Consider the following 23,012-nt stretch of genomic DNA (forward strand, 5'->3'; position numbering starts at 1 on the left):
TATCCAGTGATTTCAAAGGATATAGCCAAATTTATATTAGAAAATGACTGCCAGAGGTCATCCTTGTACATTTAACTGAGTTAATTTCATGTAGGTAAGTAGAAGTCTACATACATATATTCATTAACACAGCTGAAGACAGTGAAGTTACTGAAATGAAACATTATGGACATCTAAAAGCAATCCCTCTCTAACTGTATTTGAAAGGGTTTTCAATGCTACTAAGTCAGTGCAGAAAAGGGAACTGAGTATGTTCTTCTGATACTCAACAAGGATACAGTAACTTCTCCCTCACAATGCATTCTAATTATACATTAAACCAACTAAGAAAATAGTTGTGGAAGAGGAGCAATGCTGTTCACCACTTTGGTTACAGATAGACTATGAATGCAGTGCCTCTTTCTATTCTGCTAGCCTCCATACAAAACTAGATTAGAAGGCAGATAGAAAGTAGAAACTCTGTAATGCAAAAACCTATTGTCCTTATTTTTTAAAAACTTCCATAGCAATGCACAATTCTGCCTTTTGTCAACTGTACTGTAAGGACTTCTTGGAATAAAGAGCTGGTCTCTGGGGTACTGGCTGACCTTAGTGCACAAAAGCTTTGAGTTACCAGCCCAGTATGCTCCCCTGAACAGCAGCAGAAGTTGCTCTTAGCTACAGGTACTGTAAGGTTACTTGTGTAGTTTTCCATTAAACACAGCACAGTGTGTTTAAGACACAGATGAAGAATGTTGTCCTCAGGGGCCACAGTTCCAGGTACCCACCTTCACTAACGTTGGCCCAGGCTTTGTTGCAGATACAGTGCTTGTGGTCAGGGTGGTTGCAGCAGTGGAACGAGTCACATGCTGTTCGATTGTAGAGGGAGTTTTGAGGAATTCAGGAACTGGAGAAGTTAAAGGTGGATACTAGTATTAAAAAAATATAAGGAAAAAGAGAAACATTAAAAACACAGACCACCTAGGTAACTGGAAAAAATGTGAAAAAGTTAAGACAATTTACTACCATGTCAAATTCACAAAATATTTTTCAGAGGAATGGTGAAAAGAGAACTCCTGTACATTGTACAAGTATTCTCTAAGGGCACATTTTGGCACACTTCAAACACAGCAAATAAAATAAAATGGTTTCTTACTTTGACTTCTTAGTTAGCTAAGAAAACACTACTTTATTATTATAAAATTGAGGCCTTCAGTCTTTTTTGTCTGTGGAATCAGATTTTAATGTATACAAGGAGAATCTTACTACCCAAACAAGTACTGTCAGAAAAGCATTGCTTTCATAAAGGTCAAACTTCAACACAGGCAAACAAAACTTCTTGTTTCAGAATGATCACGCAGCAGGACAGCAGGTGTATTTTCACCCTTCCTATGGTATTTTCACAAAACCCCACCTTTGACTGTGCCAGGAGGTGCATTTCTTCTGTATCTTATGCCAGCAGAAGTGTAAACCCAAACCTTGCTCATCTTAAATTTGTCATACCAATTTTTACTGTGCTGAAATCGGTTTGTGATTTTAAGTCTTAAAGAAACCTTATTATTTCCTTCTGTGGTGAATATCCCTCTGATGGAATACAGACTCTACATAAACAGATCTCAGTCCTTGTGTTCCTAGATACACAAAGGAATTTTTACTCTTTTCTCACAGATTTTTCATTCTTTGATTATCTTTACCTGTTACAGTTAACTGTGTTAACAGTTTTCATTAGCCTTTCTTGGATATAAGTAACTGAAAATGTACAGGATATGCCATGTAGGGTCTCACTGCATCCTTACAGTGGCCTTAGCACATTACTGGAATCATCTCTTCTGACAGGTTTGCAGTTTTACAGAGGATGTCCACAGTAGCTCCCTGACTCCACTGCTGAACACTGCACCCCAGCTCTCTTCCTCCTCGGTTTCTCTTGAGTCAAGAGTCCCCAGGTTTCCACATTTCTTTGTAATTGGAAAGAGGGGCATTATGTATTTTTCTTTCCAAGAATATTCATTCTATTGGAATTCCATTTCTCTCCTAAAAGCCAATCAACCAGTTCTTTTTGCATAATAACAATCCAACTGTGTGCTGACTATGCCTTCCTACTTTTGTTAGGTGACCCATTCTTACGTCAAGGTTGTTAACAGTAACATGAAACCAGAATGTCCCAGATCAACTCCCACAGAGCACTGGTACCAGTCCTTTCAGCCCAGGACTTCCCTCTTTCTGTCTCATTTCTGGTAATCTCCATCCTCATTTTCCTAGTATTTAATATCATCCAGTAATAAATACAGCCAGATAACATCAGTTGCACTTCCATTGTTTAAGAAAGCAATTAGATCACCTAGTACAATGCTCCTTTTATAAAAGCCCCTTCTTAATATTCCTATCAGTAAACATCCTTCTTCTTCCAAGTTAATTCCAAGACTTGCATTATAATTAAGTCCGACAGGTACTTCTTTCTGTTTCATTTCTTCCTGTACCATTCCTGTATTTTTCTATGAGATTGTACCACAAAGGACTTAACTTGGTACACATTTTGCAACTCTATGTACTGGTTCTTTTGTATTTCTGGGATAGCACTTCCCAAGGTGCCAGTCGGCATGAACAAAGCTCTCCGACTTTTGCTTACAATTAATTTGTAATAAATTTCCATTTTATCTTCGTGTTTCATTTAGACATCCTGCTGTGTACCCAATTATCAGCTGCCAAGGGGCAACTATAGCTGCCTTCCCAGAACCCAGCAAAACTGAATAGTGGGTTTGATCCCTCTGTCTTGCAGCCACACAGAGCAACAGCTCCTGATGATTACTTTACTAAACAGCAGATTTACCACGCCCTCCCTAGTCACTGAAACACTGTGCACATGTCTGTCCTGGGCTCCTGTCAGTTTATGGTGGCAGGCTAAAGATAGAAATGTCTTTATTTTTATATCCAAGTTTCAAAGTGTTTGCTCTGGAAAGCATCTGATATTTACACAGTGTCTGTTATTTGCTGGACTTGCACAACAAAAAAAAAAGCACCACCAAAACCTCAAATTATCTCTTTTCACATTGTGTGAAAATCATGGTGTTAAACATTTTCATCTTGCCAGAGAGTAGATTATTTTTCCTTACACTAGTCATTATCCTAACCTACACACAAAGCTTTTTACAGACTTCCCAATTTTACCTGCAAGTGTTAGATGAGACAATGAACCATGCACATAATTTTTTTTTAAATTCAAAACCTTAGATTTAACAGGTCTTTACTTCTTCACTTCATGAACTAGTATTTAATTTAAACAGATCCTTATTTCCAAATAATATGACTTCTATACCTTTTCTGCTAGATGCCAACAAGAATCTAGCAGGTCAACAGGCTACAGAGAATATATTAAGGAAACAGTCATTCTGTGCCATCAAGCAAAATTCTTCAGCTGTTTTGAAGATAACTGTTTAGTATCTTCTGACTTTGAATATCCCAATTTGATCTGTTTAGAGTATGACTAAAATGCCTAATCCTTACCAGATGCAAGTACACTGGGTTGAAGCAAGTTAGAGGTCATCAGTCAGCGAGAGCTGAAGATTCTCAAAATTAGGTTACATCTTCTGATGTCTGTAAATGTGCGGAGGAGGAAGCCTTGAAAAGAACTCTGGCTGCACTCTGCTTTATTCAAAACTTTCTTTGTATTGTTTTGTTGTAATAAAATTTAAAATTTATCAGGAAATTAAAAGAATAAAGGAGCTATTCCCAGACACATCTCCTGTAGAGACTTGCTGTGATGTTATTCTTTAATTCAAAAGGAACAACAAAGTAAGCATCTGTTTTATTCTGCAGAAGAACAACTTCTCATTTTAGATGTGTGCACAGAAGTGGCTGTAATGTGATATGGAATCCATAAGCAAAGGCTTAAAGTTCTATCTGAAGTGCTTTTTCAATCAAGTTCAAGTGCCTTACTTTTTGTTTCTGCTATCACAGATCTCTCTTATGCTTCCTACTTAGAAAGATTTTGGCATGTATTGCTTTGAGTATTTTTATTTAACTCTCCATTAGGAACCTAATTCCTTACTCAGGAATCTAATTTCATGTGGTTTGTTTTCAATTTATTCAGCACAAATTATGTTCTCTCAATGTGAAACCCAACTCATATGTTAATCTGTATGTTAGGGAACAATGAAATGAAATGGATGTGCTGTACTTTGTGTCCAGCATTGTTTCTGCATATGAACTTTACAATACTTTTTCTATCTACTCTGGTAATAAGAAAACCAAGGAGAGTAATACCAGATCCTGAACCACTCAGCTGTCAAGTGTCCATGGTTATAAAGACAATATAGTCTTTGGAGCATTAACAAGAGCTATTTCTTTTTTACTTATTTAACAGTTGACTTTTACATTACTTTCTGCAGTAAGGAGCAAATCCACAGCTCTCTAAATCTTCACACATTTAAATGCTTTGCTATAAAGATAACATTTTATCTGCCATGACACAGTTACTTTCCCTTCGTACCTTGAGAAAACACTAAAAACCTCAGAAAAATCAACATAACTGTTATTTTGATTTCTTAAATAGCAAATTCTTTAGGCAGTATTTTAAAAACTATAGGAAAGAATATTTAAATTATGTGGGAAATATTTTTTATGGACTTTTCTGAAGATAATGGAACTGACGTCAACTGTTGTTGTTTCAGCTAAGTTTAATTCTAAATGAGTTCAAGACCTTGCCCAGAAGGAAGACAGACATTAAGTAATCAATAACAGCTGGAGTAAGCTATGGCCATGACCTTTTAAACAACTTCTGGGAAAGCTGCAGATCTTCTGTGGGTCATAATGAATTTCAGGGAATTTATGGCTTCACTGCAGCCTATGGGAATTTCATCACTGCCACCAGCTAAGCCAGGATTCTACTCTATACACTCCCAACCAGAGAGTCCCAGATACCCCTTTGTAGAAGCTGATGTATTCCTTCCATGTGAAACCATGCCCCATTTCTACAGTGTCAGACCAAAAACCATACTGTGAAGATCTTAACATTTAAAAACTGTACCTGTGTTGACGTAGCAGCATTTGGGGTTATAGGTGAGGGTGAGTCACTTGTTTTTGGCTCACCAGGGGAAGCTGCTGAACCCTGGGATTCCTGGCTGGCTGGTTGATCTGGTGATAAAGCATCACTGCTGTCTTCATCAAATGAAAAATCATCCAAAGCTTGAGGGTAATTCTCTTGTCCAACTGCTAAAATGTTTACATAGAAAGAAACAATGTTTTTTTTAATTGCACAAATTGAATTTAGACATTCATGGCAGAATCAGCTAATTGCTGGAAAATCATCAGTTTTCAGCAGTCTAAACATATGGTACCTAAGTATTTATTGTGTTTTTAATATGAAAGTCATATTAAATCATATTCAAGGAATCAATAAAACCAAATGTGGAGCAAACATGGTTTTAGTAAGAGATTAAAAGGTATATTCAAAAGACGTGGAGTGCACACAGACACCTACAACAGGCTGAGGAATGGCTACAGATGTTTGATTACTTAGAAATGATTTTTATTTAAAAAATATATTTTCAAAGTTTCATGTAAAAATAGGATTACTTTATTTAAATGATAACAAAGTTTAGGTCTCAGAAGCTGAAAGAGTAAGTAGTAACCTAGTGAACTTCACCCTCAAGAGTTAAATTATTTATTTTCTACAATGCCACATAGATCACAAACAGAACCTGTGGGACTTCTACTTGCCTATAATGGCTTCTTTAACGCTGGAGTCTACAGGAAGAATATTTTTTTCTACCAGTTCCATAGGGCCAGGTCTCTGAGCAATCTTCTCATTCAGATCATCTGCCAACCGAGCTCTCTTTAGTTTCATCTGAGTGGCCTGTAGTGAAGGCTCTGCAAAGGTCTCTAAAAGGATATATTGATTTAAATATTATGTTCCAGTTGTTCCCCAATTTCAAGACAAACAACATTGTCTTGTCTTTGCAATAACCATTCCACCTATATCAAAAGCAGCCAAGTATAAGAGATAACAGGGTAACAGTCACATTTATTAAAGGTTCTTTAGGGCCAGGGGAGAGCACAAGGCTGTCAGGTCATTTTAGGGCATGAGTAGAAACTGAAGCAATAGAAACACTCCATGTACAGACCCCATGCTGTAATTACCATTACAGATCAAGAACAATATGCATAGCAAACAAACACACTGCTGAGAATACCTTCACTGCCACAGATGTATCTGTTAATATAGAGATTAAGAATACAGACTACCACAGACACTGTACAAGCAGAGAAATAGAGCAGATAAACTTTTAGAAATAATTCCCATCAAAGTGTCATTCAGGGAGACAACTGAGAGCACAGCCAGGTCCCTGCTGTGAGCAGCTCCCACCAGAGCTGGCACATACCTTCCAGGATGTGCATTCTGACCAGCTCCGAGCGGTCTGGCCTGCTCCGGATCTTGTGCTTCAAGAAATTTTCAGTCTTAAAAGAAAGAAGGAAACACCATTAGCTACTGTTCACTTAAAAACTCACAGCAGTTTGACAAATCACCCACGTCCAATCAATGAATAGTTGCAGTTTCATTCAGATGGGTGGGTAGCACTGTCAGAACACAGGCAGTAGAGGGGTTCCTCTTGCTTTGTTCTGTTTTCCTAGCAGTAAAGCAGGGCTGATGGATTTCCAGCTTCCCTAAACAAGATGGGAATGTTTCTGGATTTGATCCCACACCATCACATATTCACAATATTATATATTTGCCATAGAAAAACTGCACAAGCATAATTTCCCCAAGTATCCAGTCCTTAACTGGAGGTAGCTATGTGTTGACCCCCCATAAGTTTAGTCCCCCATACTGATCTGTGAAGGCTCAGAGAAGTTCCTCTCAGATTTGACACATATATTTTATTTTAATGTATTCTCCCAAAATAAAAGCACACATTATTACTGTAATGGTAAGAATTTTTCCATGTACTCAGAGAATTTAGTATCACAAAAAACTGACTCTCCATTTCCAGATGTTAATCACAAATTTACACAAAGTGGTTTACCCTGGCTCGCTCCAGGCTCTTTATCTGCTCATGGAATGCAGCTGGACTTTTCAAAGCTGTGAAGGGAGAGTAAGAGTTAAATGGACAGGAAGTAATTTTCAAAAGAAATATGCTAACCAGAATGTGTGTGAGTTTAACACCACCTCAGAGCTGTGTTTGCATCGGACCAGAATTACATTTGATTCATGCTAGTTGTATTCATGCTATATTTAGCAGAAATGAGCAATACTCCTATATAGAATACCTGGAATATTTGATTTTAACAGATTATTACCATGTAATGGTTAACTTTTTCACTATGTACAAAGGTGTTTGTTTACTTATTGAAACTGCCCCACAGTGGAAATTTTGTGAAGTAAGGTTTAGAATGCCAAAATGCCAATTTAATTCAGTTTATTCCACTGAATTTTCTGACTGTCCATACCTCATACTTGCTCTTATTAGAGAGAACTGGACCTTCCCTTAAGAACTATGTGTTGATTTAAAAACAAAATAGAAAAATATAGAGGGCTTAAATGTTCATCTTAGAAAACAGAATGATGGTTACCTTCTAAATAACCAAAAAGAGTAAAAAAAACCACTGTTCACCTAGCAACAACATAAATTGTAGAGTGCTCCATCTCAGTGCTGTCCTCTTAGGGATTGTCAATGTTTTCTATGCACCCCTTATTTGTTTGGCAACCTTTGTCATTCTACTCTTTAAAAACTGCTGGTTTTGTTATTAATGTCCACTCACTTAAGTAATTCAGTTTATTTAGTAAATTAGTCATAATTATTTACATAGAGAAAATAAAAGAATCAGACTATGTCTACAAATCCTTGCATTTTCAGCACAATGGCTATTTTAACTGAAACATGATGTAAGCACGATAAATTTACTACATGCTCACTTAGGTTAACAAAAGGATCCCACAAGTCTTTTGAAATGCTAAAGTTATTTTTAATGATCTCCCAGAAATGCTTATCTTCATTATTTTATATATTCAATTCATAATTGACACTGCAGAAATACAAATGACTAGACGTAAGTCTTACGTGGCATGATGCCCTGGTCCACCAGCTGTTCTCGTGTCCGTCTCTGCTGCAGCCTCAGCTGAAGTACTGACAAAAGAAAACATTGATTCCTGTGTGAGCAAGGTCTCCTCATAAAGTGCAAAACCCCCATTCCAATGACACCAGGTACTGCAAGCTTAGAAATACATTTTGCTGTGTATTCAGACTTGACAGTAACCCCCAGGAGCCATCCTAGAAACAGCTGCTGTTAACAGAGTTCCCAGGGATTACTTCCATCCCCTCTTTCATTGGACTTTGCTGCTTCTCATTCTCATCTGATGCCAGGACTGTATTTCCCACGTGCATCTACTTTTCCTATCAGCCAGGTCTCATGAGGAGTGTTGAGCTTACATCAAGAAAACAGTGAGGTAAAAAGAGTTTAAACCATAAACTGGAGCCCATAATGATTATAGAGCCTTACTGCCTCTCCTAAGCCAATCTTCCATGACTTCACTGTGCTGAAATAGAAATGAACTGTGCAGAGCATTTTAGAAGAAAAGCTCTGTGTGTGTCTCATTGATTGTTTCTTCTTAAGGTTCTTTTTTTTTAATATAAAGACTGATTGTACTTTTAAATAAACCTTGTGGAAACACAAGAAACTGAAGAGAAGCGGGATTTTATCTGCCTTATTTAAAACCAACAAAAAAGTGTTACAATCAGGAACACACCTTATTCTCTCTCTGAACATCAGAAAATGTTGGCTTTTTGACTGAGATATGTGTTATCATAATTATTTAAAGAACAGAATTATTCCAATACTGTCAAATGTGGAAGAACAGTTTATGAAGCTTCAGAGGTAACTTCTTATGTTTCATTGCATTTAATAAAATGTTTCTCACACATTCCTGTGTATCAACCAATGTGACATATATTAAATACTACACTAGAAACCACAAAACCTGGAGGAAGAGGCAGACATAAAAGTTTTATACTTTTAAAGATTATGGCTTTTTGTTGCCAGAGGGAAAAACAAGGAAAAAAAAAAGGTTTTTTCCTCCTTCTACTCCTCCCTTCCCCTTGTTTCTATATCAGTTTATCATAATGCTTCATTATCTCTTTGACACATATAGCTACTAGCCCAAAGTGAAATTTCATCTTCTGAACAAGGGAGAGTCAAGAGACAAAATATATTAAAGATGTAATATTTACATGCTGAAATTCAGACTCGAGAGCTTATTATGGGTGTATGATTATGGTATGCTGTTCCTATTGTATTTCACAAGGAAGCAAAACAAGCTAATGCATTGTCCAAAACATCAAAATGAATGTAATTTCTAAAAAATTAAGCTAAGGAAAAAGTTCATTGTTTCCAGAATTTAAAAGGAACCAGCTTATTTCCTGTTCTGCAGTACAGGAAGGATATTCCTCTGGCTAAAGCATTAAGACCGGGAATAGCAAGTCCTGAAAACAAGGACATTATTTTCTTGTATCACACAAACATTGAGAGCTCAAATACAAACATTTCAGGGCTGTGGCACAACAGATCTGTTCAGACTTTACAATATTGTGACACAAGAATCACAAAGGACAGAGATGTGAAAATGCAAAAGAACAACATTAAATGTAAATTGGTGAAAAGTCATCCAAAAAGTACTGAGTTCCTCTGGAAACTTGAAAATACCTGCTTTAAGTAGGGCATTGTATTTTCCAAGTAATATTTGATAAGTTAACAAAAATAACTTTATAATAGTTTGGTTTTGTGTTCCTTAATTTTCCTGTGGCTCCAGGTAAACCATGACTGCTTCTTACAGTATCTCTCACCAGTAGCTGCAAATTTGTACTGCCTGGAATCCTGCACCAGTTTCACAAGACAAGTGTGCATTGAAAAAAAAATCATTTCAATGGAAATGCATTTCAAGCACACAGTACAATGTTGTGATGTTAAGCTTCAACCCTGGGATACATCACAAGCCCAAAGCACGGAGAAACTCACTGACTGCAACAGTGTTTACAAAAAAGCAAAAGAACTCTGATATGTTCTTGGTTTGGCGTTCCTTGCTTACAATTAGTCAGGTAAGAAAGCTTAGAGTCAGCCTTAAAACTGTATGTGCAATCCTTTTAAAAAATCTTAAATAAGTTCTACCCATCCAAATGATGTGAAAGACAATTTATAAGCAGGATGGCAAGACTACCATATTCCAGTGGTTTTAGTCCTGAGTATATTAAAACTTCTGATTCTTCTGTTCTTTGCTTAAACTGTGCTTTATTTTACATCACTAGGAGACTGTGACAAGGCTAGAAAATCACGTCCTGGTCTGGGCAGGAATCTCATCCATGTTTACAGCTCTATTTGGTCCAAATTCATACCACACTTAAATCTGGTTTTCTTGGAACACTAAGCAAATGACAGATGTGCCTACCAAATCTTTACCTAGTTGCAAGTCAGTTTTAAACATATGCCTCTTTATTTCAGGCCCAAGGTCTTCAAGCAAAATAATCTGCTCCAACATCACTGATGTCCACAGTAGAGCTGATATATGTCAGACAAAGTAAACAAACCAGAATTAGTATTTCTTTTTCAGTTCCACTACCTGAAACACACTGGTTCAACAAGTGAATGCTGGCAATATCACAGCAGGTGCAGGAATGTTAGTACTGCTATGACTCATATACCAACATATCATAGGCAGGTAATCTATTAAGAAATAATGCATTTATGGTGATATTACAGATTTCTAATATGTATTTTATTCAGACTTTCTTTTTCACTAAGCTTGCTCATAAAGCCCGTTTTGTAGGTGGAGCTGGTTCAGCAATAACTACCTAAGCATTACTAGGGATGTGCTTTCAGTATTAGTAATCACAAGTGGGAAAGAACATTATTATTGAATATATTATACTGAACATTATTTCTAAATATAAATGATGGGAAGCCCTGCTGTGTAGTTTAGGAATGTATCTATGATTTGTGGCTTCAATTATGGTCAGATATTTGGCTTAAGCTTTACAGAAAGACTAAAAACTGAGCCATATCCTAAACAACATGCAGTGTAAAAAGAGAATATGCAGTGGGACTAGAGCAAAAGGGAGAGAAGAACAGTAAGCATGTACCTGCACATAACCTTATGTGCTCATCTGTGAAGCTTTAGCATTTTTTAAGAAAAACATGTAACAAACCTTGTTTCTCATAACATTACTTGTCTGCCCATCATCTGTTCACCTATACTGGGCATTACAAAGCAATAAGAGAAGATTCTGAAGTTGTCCCATCTGTATCTGGACAAGTCATAAAAACAGTGAGAAAATTAGAGATATAGAAGATATAGAACATGTAGTTATTCACTTACTAGATAAATATCATGAACTTATATATTACATAATAAGGAAAGGACAGCCTGTAGCATGACTAATAGGAAAGCACTGCAGGGGGAATGCTAAAGAAGAGATGACTCATAGTTAGAAAGATGGTATAAGATAATAACTGAAGATTTTGACTTGACCAGAGGAAGGAGGTTAAACAGAAACCAAGCTAGATGAAAACCAGATGTTTGCTTTTGCAATCAACTCCAAAACTAATGCTGAAACAGTGTTTCATATCTACACTTTTTAAAAATATATTGAGCAGTCAAATGCATTATTGAAGAATAGAAAATTTTAAAATAGAAAGCAATCTTGAATAAAACCCCTAAATATATTATTTTTTAAAGCTGGAAAGCTAAAAAGATTTTGTTATTCCAAAGCAAATCCATCAGAAAAAAACCCAATATTGATACCTCTATAAAAGAGATATAAGGATCTAGAGGATCTAAAATACTTTCAGCCCCTACAGTGACATGAAGTAAAAAGCAGAGCTGTTTATAAGGAAGAAATAGAAACACCTGTCTGTGAGCTGCAACTTTAGGTAGTCAGAGCACACCGGAGTTACAGGTCAGGGTGTCAGAGCAGGTGGTCACACCACAGTCAGGAGTGACCCTTCATCGTCTCTGGAGTTACAGACAGATGTGTCTCTTTATACTGGAGGGGAACCTGAAGTGGGTGTGAAGGAAGGGAACAGGAGTGAGGTCTGTGAAAAGCTCAGAAGGAAATGGGGACTCACAAGAAGCAGCTCAAAGAACAGCCAGCCCGACAGGAGGATGGGAGTCATGGAAACTGAATCACACGTTTTCAATAAGGAAAATATAATGAAATTATCTTCAGAGACAAGGATGAGCCATATGAGAATTCCACTTATGGCAAGGAATTGCTCATTTATTTCTGTGAGAAACTATCTAGAACAGAACACAGGTTGGTTTAAATCTAATGTAATAAAAGCTAATACAGACTTTATCATATATATGGAAATCCATAGAGCAAGAGATTTCTAGAACAGTCTGTAACACATGAAGTGACAAATCTAGTAAAGCTGAATGAGATAAGAGGACACAGCCTAAAAAAAAAAAATAAAACACCAAAAAACCACAAAAAAATCTAAAACCACTGAAGCATTACCCAAACACAACATTATATATATATACATATATATATGTTGTATATATATATGCATATAAATTTTTTACTCTTGTTCTAGTGTGGGTCAGGGCTTGGATTTTTTTTTCCTTCTTTTGTTTTTCCCCCCTCCCATTTATTTTAAAGAACCATTTACAGACAAACCATCATGGAATGTGGAAGAAGGGAGAATTCGAAAGACAGGAGGTAGAGGTACTACAAAGCAAAGTTGCCCTTGGAATGGTATTTACTCAAACATTGTGTTTTACAGATGGTTCTTATCAGAGTAAACCCATTCAGCTTGTTGCCAGATAGTTTACCTTTCACTTTTACAATCAGGCAATTACCTACATAACATCTAAAATCATAAGTGATCTCCAAAATGAAGGCACAAAATTAACAAATATTTATATATGTTGATAAACTATTAATGTTGTTAATACTGTTCCTCCTATTTAAAGTACATGTGCAAAAGAAGGGCAGTGTTAACACCACTGAGCAAGTGTAGTCGCTAGAAGACAGTACAAATATTTTGCACTTCACATTATCTGGCAGGAATCCTCCTTCACACCACTGCAAAACTAAAAATTGTCTGTGAACTGCTTCTGAATAAAAGCCATGCATAGAGAGGTCAGTCCAACTGCTGCTTTGACTGAGAGAGAAGGAAAGATAATCTTTTTTGTTTTCAACTAAGCATACGATTTTAACACTTGAACACCAGGTGGAGAGATTCCAAAATTTCCATGTGTTTTCTTAAGTCAATAAAATTATCATTGAAGCTTGGAGAGCTTATTTAATACTTACTGACAAAACAAAATAGCATAATCCCTCCTCACAGTAAGAACATCTGGTTATCTGACTCTCAGAGTCAGCAGAAGTCTTGTGACTGCACTGGAGGTAGAGTCTTTAGCCAGCACAAAAGCTGAGTGCCAGAAGCTGGTGCTCCCACTCTTCCAGCTCCTTCCAGTGTTAGCACACCAGGGAATCAACACTTCAGAGCCAGGGAATGGAGATGATGGTGCAGAAATGGGAGCTCATCTGTTAACCAGTGCACTTGCTTATGTGGAAGTGTATTCCTATAAAGCAGTAACTTTCATAAAGGCAATGCCCTGCTCTCACACCAGGACTCCTGCTCAGGTTCACACACAGTGCGCCCCAGAGGGGCACAGACTGAGGATAACCAGAACCAGCAGCTCCTCAGTCTCCTGCTGAAGCGCTCTGTGGGGGTGAGGGCAGGAGAAGTGCCACAAACAGGCACTTGAGGAGACACAGCACGTTCTGTATACCTTGGAAAGGCAGCAAACAGAGCGGTTTGGGCATGTCTTACTTGCTGTGAGTGGCAGGAGGAGTGAAATAAAGTGTATTATTAAATCACCCACAACAAACAGCTTTTATCAGAGCTGAGCAAGTGATTCCTGTTACGAATCTGTAATGTGTATCCTATAGAAGAGCAGTTTCAAAGTAGTACTACATAATCACAAGCACTGGAATGTAAAGAGGCCAAAAATAAATCGATAGTGCCCTGCAGGAACAATGCTATCTACACTGATTGACAAGCTTTCACCACTGCTTCTTGCCTTGAAAAAAACCAGAACACATATTGTGCACAGTTCCAGCACTAATAATTCCACATCTAACATAGTTCATTACACAGCCTATTAATTTAAGATCAAATTTTAATCTTTTAATAGAAGGTGCTATTGAACAGCAAATAGTTGTTGTCATTTCCCAATTACACAGCTGAAACAAACATTTCACCATGGATGCAGGGTCCAGCAGGCACCACACAGTCCTTTCAAATGGCAGCAAGAAGAAAAACAACACATTGAGATTTTTTAAATGTTCTGTATGTAATCATCTCATTATTCTTTCAAAGTTAAAATCCAACAGATATTACTTATTTAAACACTTAAAACTGCAAGTGGAAATGAGAAAATGTAATGTCCAACATTCCTCCATAACCCCTTGGAAATTTCCAGGAGAGGCAGAAACTCCAGCGCAGGCTGCTAGGCTGGCTGCCATGGAAACAGACAGTGCTGGAAACACGGCCGTTTCCTTTAAATGAAAAGCTGTTACACTGAAAGCCTCCATTTCTTTCTGCCAGCTGCCAACAGCTTTTCTGCAGCCGGTGCCCCTTGGAGGCTGGGGCCCAGAGGGCAGAGGCTCCCGGCAGGCACTGTGGTGGCACCGGGCACCGCGGGTGGACACAGAAGTGTCCCCTGGGCCCGGGCTGAAGCAGTTGTACCCTTAATGCAGGTGTGTCACCAGCATGTGGCTGGGCACAGAGCAGAGAATTCCACCAGGCAGGTGAACTCCAGGAGTGATCCCAGCATCGGCTTTGTCCTGGAATTGTGGCCCAGCCTCACAGAGCAGCAGCTACAGAACTGCAGAACCTGAGCACCAAGCGCTCTCTGGGCATCCTGCATTGTTACCCTGCACCCCAAGCCCCCTCTGCTCGCATCCTGAAGTCTGTAACTTCTATACACTGTAACTTTATGCTAGGTTATTCTTCCAGAGATAGATTCTGCTTTCTCCTGAGTTGAGACTGTTCCTCCCTCAACTCTATGATGAGGTATTGTACTCTATTTATTCAAAAATGATTAATTTTTCCCACTAATACTTGTTCTGCGAATAAAAAAATAAAAAATAGTAGAAACTATATTTTGTATAGTAAGCAAAAGAAAGAGCAGGTGATATGCAAGGTACATAATTCAGGAAGGTTATGGAATATGGTAGTTTGCATATGGTATTACACATTCCACTAATCCAAATTCAGAAATTTGTTAATATAATGTTCACTTAATTTATACAGTATGTCAAAGAAGGAGAGGACAGAAAACCATGGAAGTAGCTACCTTTAATTTGTTGAAAATTCTTCTAAGTTGTATGGAATTCTAAGATAAAATGCATTTTAAATTGTGGTACTCATTCCCCATCAGCCTACAGATGGTAATAATAGCATGTTTTAAAACAAAAATAATTTATCACCAATTCATCTTGTTAAAAGTATCAGAATCATCTAATCATGCGTGAATGCCTTCAAAACCTCCATGCATGCCAGGATATTATTTTAAAAATGAACTATTTTACTTAGTTTAAGTTGCTTTTGTTAAAAAAAACCCTTACTTACTTGTTATATAATTTTAATGTTCTTTTTTTCCATTATTGTGTAAGTGATTTTTCTGCTAAGATTATATCCAAAATAATTAAGAAAAGTTGAAGCAGCTCTTTTGCATATTCATTTTAAACAATTATTCAGTCATACTTCCATTTCAGCTTAGAAATGTACTGTGTAAGTGTACAGTACGTGAGAGGAGACTACTGAGGGCCATTTCAGATAATCTCTCCAGAATTCTGGAGGGAAGCCCTGCAGGACCTCCATATCTCTGGAATTACACCACTGTGATTTAAAGCTTTTGTCTGCAGCCAGTGCTGATGCTCAGGTGAGTGCTTCCAGCAGTAACAGCATCCACTGAAAACAGAAAATGAAAACCTAGATGGCAAAGAGAGCTGCATGTAAACTCAACATTTCAAACATATGAACTATAACAGTATCATTAGCTGAGAGGCTTAAATGACTAGGATATAGGACAATCTGTATTGTATCCTATTGCTATGGAACATGTTGCTTAGAAACAAGCCAGAACATACACAAGCCTCCAAACAAATTACTGGGATGTCTGCTGGGATGAATATATATATATGCATGGATATGTAAAAAGCAAAATCTATACTTTTCACAATTCTGTTTACATCTTTAAAATGAGAAAAATCATTACCATCTTGGGTGAGAAGTCTCATCAAACTAAAGTTTATGTTTCCATTTTCTGTAAAATTGCATAACTTAAGTGTATTAACAACAACATTTTCTAAATCTGCAAGTATTACTCTGCTTATTGCAGACCTCTGATCTTTTAAAAGATAATCTGCATTTCCTCAAATACTACTATTAGCCAAAAAGTGTACTATCAAGGGACTCATGAAACTTGAGTTTAAATTCTACATCTATTACAACTTCCTTTGTGATAATTTGGAGTGTATTACATAGAATGATGACAGATGACTTCCAGCCAAGCCCCCTCCATTGTCCATGCTACTGCTAAGCACAGCAAACAAAATGCACACCCAAGCAGATTCTCCAACTCAGGAGACTACACAGTAATTCAAAGCAGAGGAAGGTAGATTGCCACTGAGCTCCCTGATTGCAAACGGGGACGTGAGCAATGGTACTGAGTCAACTCTGCTGCAGACAGCTCCAGACTCTGCAGATGCTCAGTGGGTGAGTCCAGCTGATCACAGGGATGGGGAAGTTGCTGCATTAGGGAGGACCCTGCACTAGAGGCTGAGGCTCCCACGTGTTGTGTTGGATGTGACAGGAAAGAAGAATCCCCCAGCAGAGCAGCAAAGCAGACAGTTCAATATGATCTAACACAGAATTACCAATGAAGAGCCAATGGTCTGTGCCTCCTCCAACCCCAGCTGCTTCTGCTGCTTTCACAGTGGCAGAGGTGCCTCCTGTCAGGTCTGTGCTCTGACGTGGCAGCACCATGAAATAAGTGCTCTTCAGCAATACCCACTCACCTGGGGCCGTGTGACTCCTAATGCCAACACGAGAAAAAGGCTGGCAGTAAGCAGGGTAGGGCTGCATGGGGATACACCCAGCTCTTGGCAGCAGCAGTCTTAATCCTTTTATAAAAACTTCAAGAAATCTTATAGTTGCCATAACAAGTTTTTTAAAAGCTCTTGGTTAGCCACCATCATCTTCTAATTGCATACAGGTTACATACAAAATCAAATTAGTACATGGTAGTCTTGATTTATGGAAGTAATTAAGCATGTGTTTTATTATAATGGTATTATAATATATTTATTATTAATTTAAGTGCTACACTGAAGAACATTCTGTGGAGTAAGTGCTGATTTACTTTCACGACAATTATCCCATGACATTAAAGAGACTGTTTATGGTAGAGTTTAGCACAGCCCTGCAGGATCAGTACACAGAATTTACAGTGCTTCCTTTATTAACAAAGGAATAACACTTTTTCACCAGTATTTTTCTCATTATCTGTGTCTCAAGAAACATACCTGATGGACTACCACTAGGAAGGGGTCATAAAAACACCTCTAAACACCAGATAACACAGCTTGGAGCTTTTTCTTTATAAAAACCAACCAACCCAAATAAACCAAGAGCAGAATCTTTATCATGCCAGGGCAGGAGAGCAGAAGAGGTCAATAGTATCATCAATACTCAACATGCCAGCAATAGCAGGAAGTCTGTTGAATAAACAATTCTCATGCAACATGGATTTGATTGCAAGGGATGAGGGGAAGAAATCCTTCCTGACTACACCTGGTAATCTGTTACTCAGGCAGCACGAAGACAATTCCAGTGCACACCTGAGAAATCCACTCATTCCACCCTGTATCCTGTTTCCAGCACTTGCCAGTCTCCAGTTCCTCACAAACCAGTAAATTTAAATGCATAACAAATCCCGGAAAGAAATTATGTTTCAAGGTGGAAATAAAATTTCCTTCCTGGCTAGTGTTTTCTTAATTAGAGTAGCCTGCAGGCAACTGGTAACTTTGAAACTCAGATTATGAGATGAAAATATGGTGCAAATAAACTGGGATCCAACCTCCTTTTAAATCCCACCTAAGCACCAGACTGATCTGTTTCATCAATTTAATACGGCGTCTTCAAGAGTTCTGCATGGTCATACAGCTCATCCATCTTTATACTGAAACAATTCAGGGTATAAAACAAGACTTCCTCAACTCTCTCCAGTGCTGTTGGAAACCTTTCAATCTGCAGTCCACATATATTCCCACATCCTAATAAATATACTCGTTGATGACACTGAATATTCCTTAGTAACTGTATGCACATTAAGGCACACTTGAATTTTCCAAATGTTTTGGTTGCTTACTTGACAGTGCTACAAGATGCTGCAGGAGGTACAGTCAATGGTACAGGAATTTCTGAAAAAGATGTTTAGTTAACATTGTGTGGTTGACCTCAGAGACAGAAAATATCTTTGTTCCTTGCTCATACAAAAGGTAGTTTTGATCAGACAGATAAAAGTAAGAACTTTTTTCATAAAAAAGGCAATATGCAACAATAGTATCTGAGCTGTTTACAAGAAAGTAGGGTAACTAAGAGGATTTCCTCCCATGCTACAGGATGCCAGAATGTGCATCAATAGCCTAAGGAAAGAAAAAAATTCAGCTTTGCAATCTAAACTGGTAATATCCTTAATATTAATTTGCTGAAGACAGTGTTAGGGTTTTTGTTTCCATCAAAAATCCATTTTCTCATAAAGAAATACTAAGTAAAAAAAATTGCACCTTGCAGTTCTCTTAAGGTACTCATTGCTGAAATAAGCACTGCACTATCTTAGGATTTTTAGATTTATCAAACCTGTGCAAAGTAGCTTATGAAACAAAGGCACCTTTTGAATTACTGGATCTCTACATAATTATATTTTTAATTTTTGCAGGTTTTACAATTCACATATCATAGTTTTAAGTGTTTTTGTGTCCTAGGGAAGAAATGTTTGAGAATTCACGTGGCAAAACCAGCCACATCATTTTAAGGAAAAAGAAAGGAGGAGAAAAGAGGAGGGCAAAGAAAGAGACAGAATGGCATAAGCTAATTTAGAAGATATTGTTCTATAAAATAAGTTGTCCTACAATTTATGCTTTTAAAAAAGTAAAATGTGTTACCTGTAGTATTATTTAAATAGGATTAAACTAACAATGCAACTGAATTTTTAAAAATTTACAAAATATCTGAACTACATATTTCATAACATTATAAACTGGAAACATGAAGCTCTGTTTTAGTCTCTCTAGATATAAATCAAGAAGAGTGTTTTCAATAATTCATTCTATATACCACAAGAAGGAAAATTATTGTTTTTCTAAGCTTTAGAAGGAGGAAAGGCTGGAAGAGGAGATCCTGTAGTCAATCAAACGTTCAAGAAGAGGTTCATTATTTTAATCATTACATTGCCAAACTTGGGAGAGATAAAAGAATAAGCAATATTCACTGGGGAAAGTGAGAATGGAGAACAGGTACTAAAACACAGAAAAGGAAGCAAAGATAGCAATTATGGAAAACATCTTCTTGTATGCACTGAATAATTTAAGCTCTAAAATATTAATGAATCTAGACTGGCAGAGTATCCCATAATTGCAGGTTTTTTGCTACTCTGACAGACCATCATTTTACTGTAATGTACATTCTTTCATCCACTTTCTCCATAACTGACATGCTTGAAGAGGCTTGAAGATAATCATTGCTGTGGTTATTCATCAGCCTGCCTACACTACCCACTCTGCTGGGCTTGCCACGTTTTTCTGCCCTTTATTTCTTGCTAGCTTACCCAGACAGGTTTTATTTCCACCCCTATGACCCTCCTCGCCTCCTTCTCTCTCGCTGCTGTCCCCAGAGCCTCAGCAGCAGCAGGGCTTGAACTGGGCCTGTTCTGAGTTGTGAGGCAAAACCATCCCAAGGCAGAGGCCACTGCTGGCCTTTCTTTCAGTCACTGTCTCCCAGTCAGTACCTCCCTGCCACAAAGGAAGCAGAACTGTTCTGCTCTCAGCCACTGAATGCTACATGCAGCAGCACTCAACCTCTTAGTACCTAATCACTAACAGACCTTCGGTATCAGTACATTGCACAAAGATCAGTGCTTTCTCTAGCTCGAACTTAAAGCTAAGTAATGGGGGTTTTAAACTAACCTGTCAGGTACTGAATTTAATGCCGAATATTGGCTATCTTTTTGCCATTTTAAACATTATTAAGGTCCAAATTTAAAAAAGGAATTAACAAAACTCCCAAACAAACCTAGCATTTAAATTCTTTGAGAAAGGCAGGATCTCATATAGAACTCTTGCCACCACACCAAGGGAGAAATCCCCGCATCACCAGACAATCCAGAGATATCTGGAGGAAAAGCCAAAGCAGAGTACTGTAAAAGGAAAGCAGGAATTTTGTCTACTACAAATACAGTTTGTGAACTATTGATTAAGCAGCTGGAGTTGAACCCAGAGCTGCAAGAGCCGGGTGTGTTAACTCCCACCCGTGTCAGACGGCTCTGGGCAGGGCTGGCAGCCGACCTCCCGAGGTCTCGTCCTTCTTCACCCAGGCCAGCGGGAAGAATCCTGCCCGCCAGGAGTAAGACAATTTCCCTATCTCAGCAGCATGACTGCCTCAGCCTAACAAAAATAACTTTAAATGAATCTTGTATAGTTCTATTTGGCAGCTTTAAATGATGTTCCACATATTCTCAGACTACTGCTATTTTAGAAACTAATGCCTGTGCATTTTATCAATTTAATGCCCTGTTGAAATCAAATCATTTAAAAAGACATAATGTGGTCTGAAAAGCACACATCTCAACATCTAATTTAAGGTATGAGGGGAGAACAGAATTTCAAAGAAAAGAGCTGAGAAAAGCACTGTTGAAAATGAGATAGCAATATGTCTAATACTAAAGGTGTGTGGGGTTTTATTTTGACATGCCATATTTAATGATGTTTATTTTATTATATTTATTTCAATAGCGACATTTTGAAGCACTTTGTGCAATACTTACAGGACAATTTTGGAGTTCTTCATTAATTCAGCACTAAATGATACCCTGAAAAGACTACTTGATTGCTCATTTTTCTTCATACTACAATTCCTATCAGGCTATCATCATCGTTATTTTACTAGTCTCAGGTAGAATTTAAATTCAGCTTTTAGAGGTTTTTGGGGTTTTTTTTGGTTTTCTTTTTTGTTTTTTTTTTTTTTTGTTTTTGTTTTTTTTTTTTTTTCAGAGGGAAAACAATACCTCATTTAATGTACAAAAACTCTTCCTGACCTACAGCATCACATCAGGCATGCTGGTGAACTGAATGTGCCCAGGACTTCTGCATTCTCTGTCCCCCAACCAGCAAGTGACTGACCTTCCTTGAGACTTTTCTGGCTGTTCACCTCAAGGCATTCCTTCTCCTTCAGTGGCTTAAGATCTCCTGCAGGTAAGATCTCGGAGAAGCCCTGCTGCTGTTTCTTGGAGCTATCGATCATGGTGGGAATCCTTTAGAATGGCAACATCCAGCACCGAAAAAACGCAGGCCGCAGTGGGCAGCGGTGCAGCGCGGTCCGCACGGGGCCCGGCGCGGACTCCTACGGCAGCAGCCCGAGCGCCGCCGCGCCGCCCATGGCGCTGCCCCCACGACTCGGCTCGGCTCGGCTCGGCTCGGCTCGGCTCGGCTCGGCTCGGCTCGGCTCGGCTCGGCTCGGCTCGGCTCTGCACGGCTCGGCTCAGTCCGCCCCGGCTCGGTTCGCTGTGCCCGCTCCAAGCCCGCAGCCCGCTCTCTCCGCGGGCACCGAGCATGTGAAGCACAACTCCCAAACCCCGCCTCTTCCCAGACAGACACTCCCCCTCTGCCTGTAGTTACGTTCGCTTCCTCTGCACATTGGTGTTTCAATGTGCAGCTCGGTGGTCAATCATCTGACAAAGAATGAGTCAAGCGGTTAAAAATAAATCCAGCAGTTGCTGGAGCAGCATTCGCTGATACCTAAGACAAACTACTGCTGAGGTCTCTCTCCCTTTCCCCCCTTCCTTGTCCCTGCCCCCACTCGGAACACTGCTGCAGGCAGCAGAAATACTTCATCTTTGCCTGACCGGCACATTCATTACTCATTAAGTTTCACCAGTAAACAAAGCTGCACAGCGGCATGTGAAAAAGTTATAGTTATGTTAAGGAACCTTCCCAGCCACCAACCCCAGGTCTGGTTCCAGGGTCATTTATCTAGCAGAGGTAACTGGGAAAACCGGTGATTATTTCCATGCCTTTCCCTGCAGTATGAGAGGCTCTGTTCCTTGTTGTAAATATCTAAGCCCCGAGTATTTTATTATTTTCCTTTTTGCATTAGTTACACATCTCATTATTCCCAGCAGTTTCAGGAGTATTTCCTCCCACAGCTTCTGATCTGCCATTCTCTGCAGCATATCCCATTTATCTTCCATGAGTCATCAACTTCAGTGTCAACATGGAAGATTTCAGGGAAATGGATCCCCTCTAATTACCTGGCATTGGCCATAAGGGAACAGCAGTCGAGTCTGCATTTAATTTCCTGTACTTAGAGAAAAGAAACTATACATAATGTTAAAGAGTCTCTACATGTCAACTAGGAACTCTGGCAGGTGTCTTTTCCCTTCCCTTTGGCCTAAAAATGCTATCATTGCACACATTTTCCACGCCTCTACTTTGTATTTTAAATCCATCAACCTGAAATTATAAAGGACATCTCCATTCAGATAAAATGTTTCACTTCCATAGAATCAGATTTGAAAATATCTATATACATTCAGATACAGAATTTTTAAAAGTGGAAGCTAGGAAAAAAACCCCCATATTTTTCCTCTTTGGATCTTTCTACAAGACAGTCACTGAGCACTGACTCTTCACCTTGAGAGTGCACTCCCAGGGCAAGTGACACCACGGGGTGTGAAGCTGCCTGGCGCAGCCAGCAGG

General features: G+C 38.6%; 1 protein-coding gene and 1 long non-coding RNA gene across 6 annotated transcripts in view; one reads left to right on the forward strand and one right to left on the reverse strand.

Moving 5' to 3' along the window:
* Positions 1-10,648, forward strand: part of LOC128795998 (uncharacterized) — a 33,611-nt gene extending 22,963 nt beyond the window's left edge. The window contains exons 4-5 of one of the 2 annotated variants that reach the window (XR_008433692.1): positions 9,779-10,064; positions 10,465-10,648. This is a non-coding gene — a long non-coding RNA (uncharacterized LOC128795998). Of the gene's footprint in view, positions 1-9,778; positions 10,203-10,464 lie in introns of those variants that run through there. The other variant, XR_008433690.1, reaches the window with a different exon arrangement.
* The window catches only part of MRTFB (myocardin related transcription factor B), a 68,813-nt gene that overhangs the window by 18,680 nt on the left and 27,121 nt on the right, over positions 1-23,012 (reverse strand). For 3 of the 4 annotated variants that reach the window (XM_053957209.1, XM_053957211.1, XM_053957210.1), the window contains 6 exons: positions 8,034-8,099; positions 6,999-7,054; positions 6,357-6,432; positions 5,695-5,856; positions 5,003-5,187; positions 768-908 (listed from right to left, as the gene is read on the reverse strand). In XM_053957209.1, the coding sequence (XP_053813184.1) occupies positions 768-908; positions 5,003-5,187; positions 5,695-5,856; positions 6,357-6,432; positions 6,999-7,054; positions 8,034-8,099 (686 nt within the window). Of the gene's footprint in view, positions 1-767; positions 909-5,002; positions 5,188-5,694; positions 5,857-6,356; positions 6,433-6,998; positions 7,055-8,033; positions 8,100-21,437; positions 21,689-23,012 lie in introns of those variants that run through there. The other variant, XM_053957212.1, reaches the window with a different exon arrangement.

This window comes from Vidua chalybeata, chromosome 16, assembly GCF_026979565.1.
Source record: "Vidua chalybeata isolate OUT-0048 chromosome 16, bVidCha1 merged haplotype, whole genome shotgun sequence".
Lineage (NCBI taxonomy): Eukaryota > Metazoa > Chordata > Aves > Passeriformes > Viduidae > Vidua > Vidua chalybeata.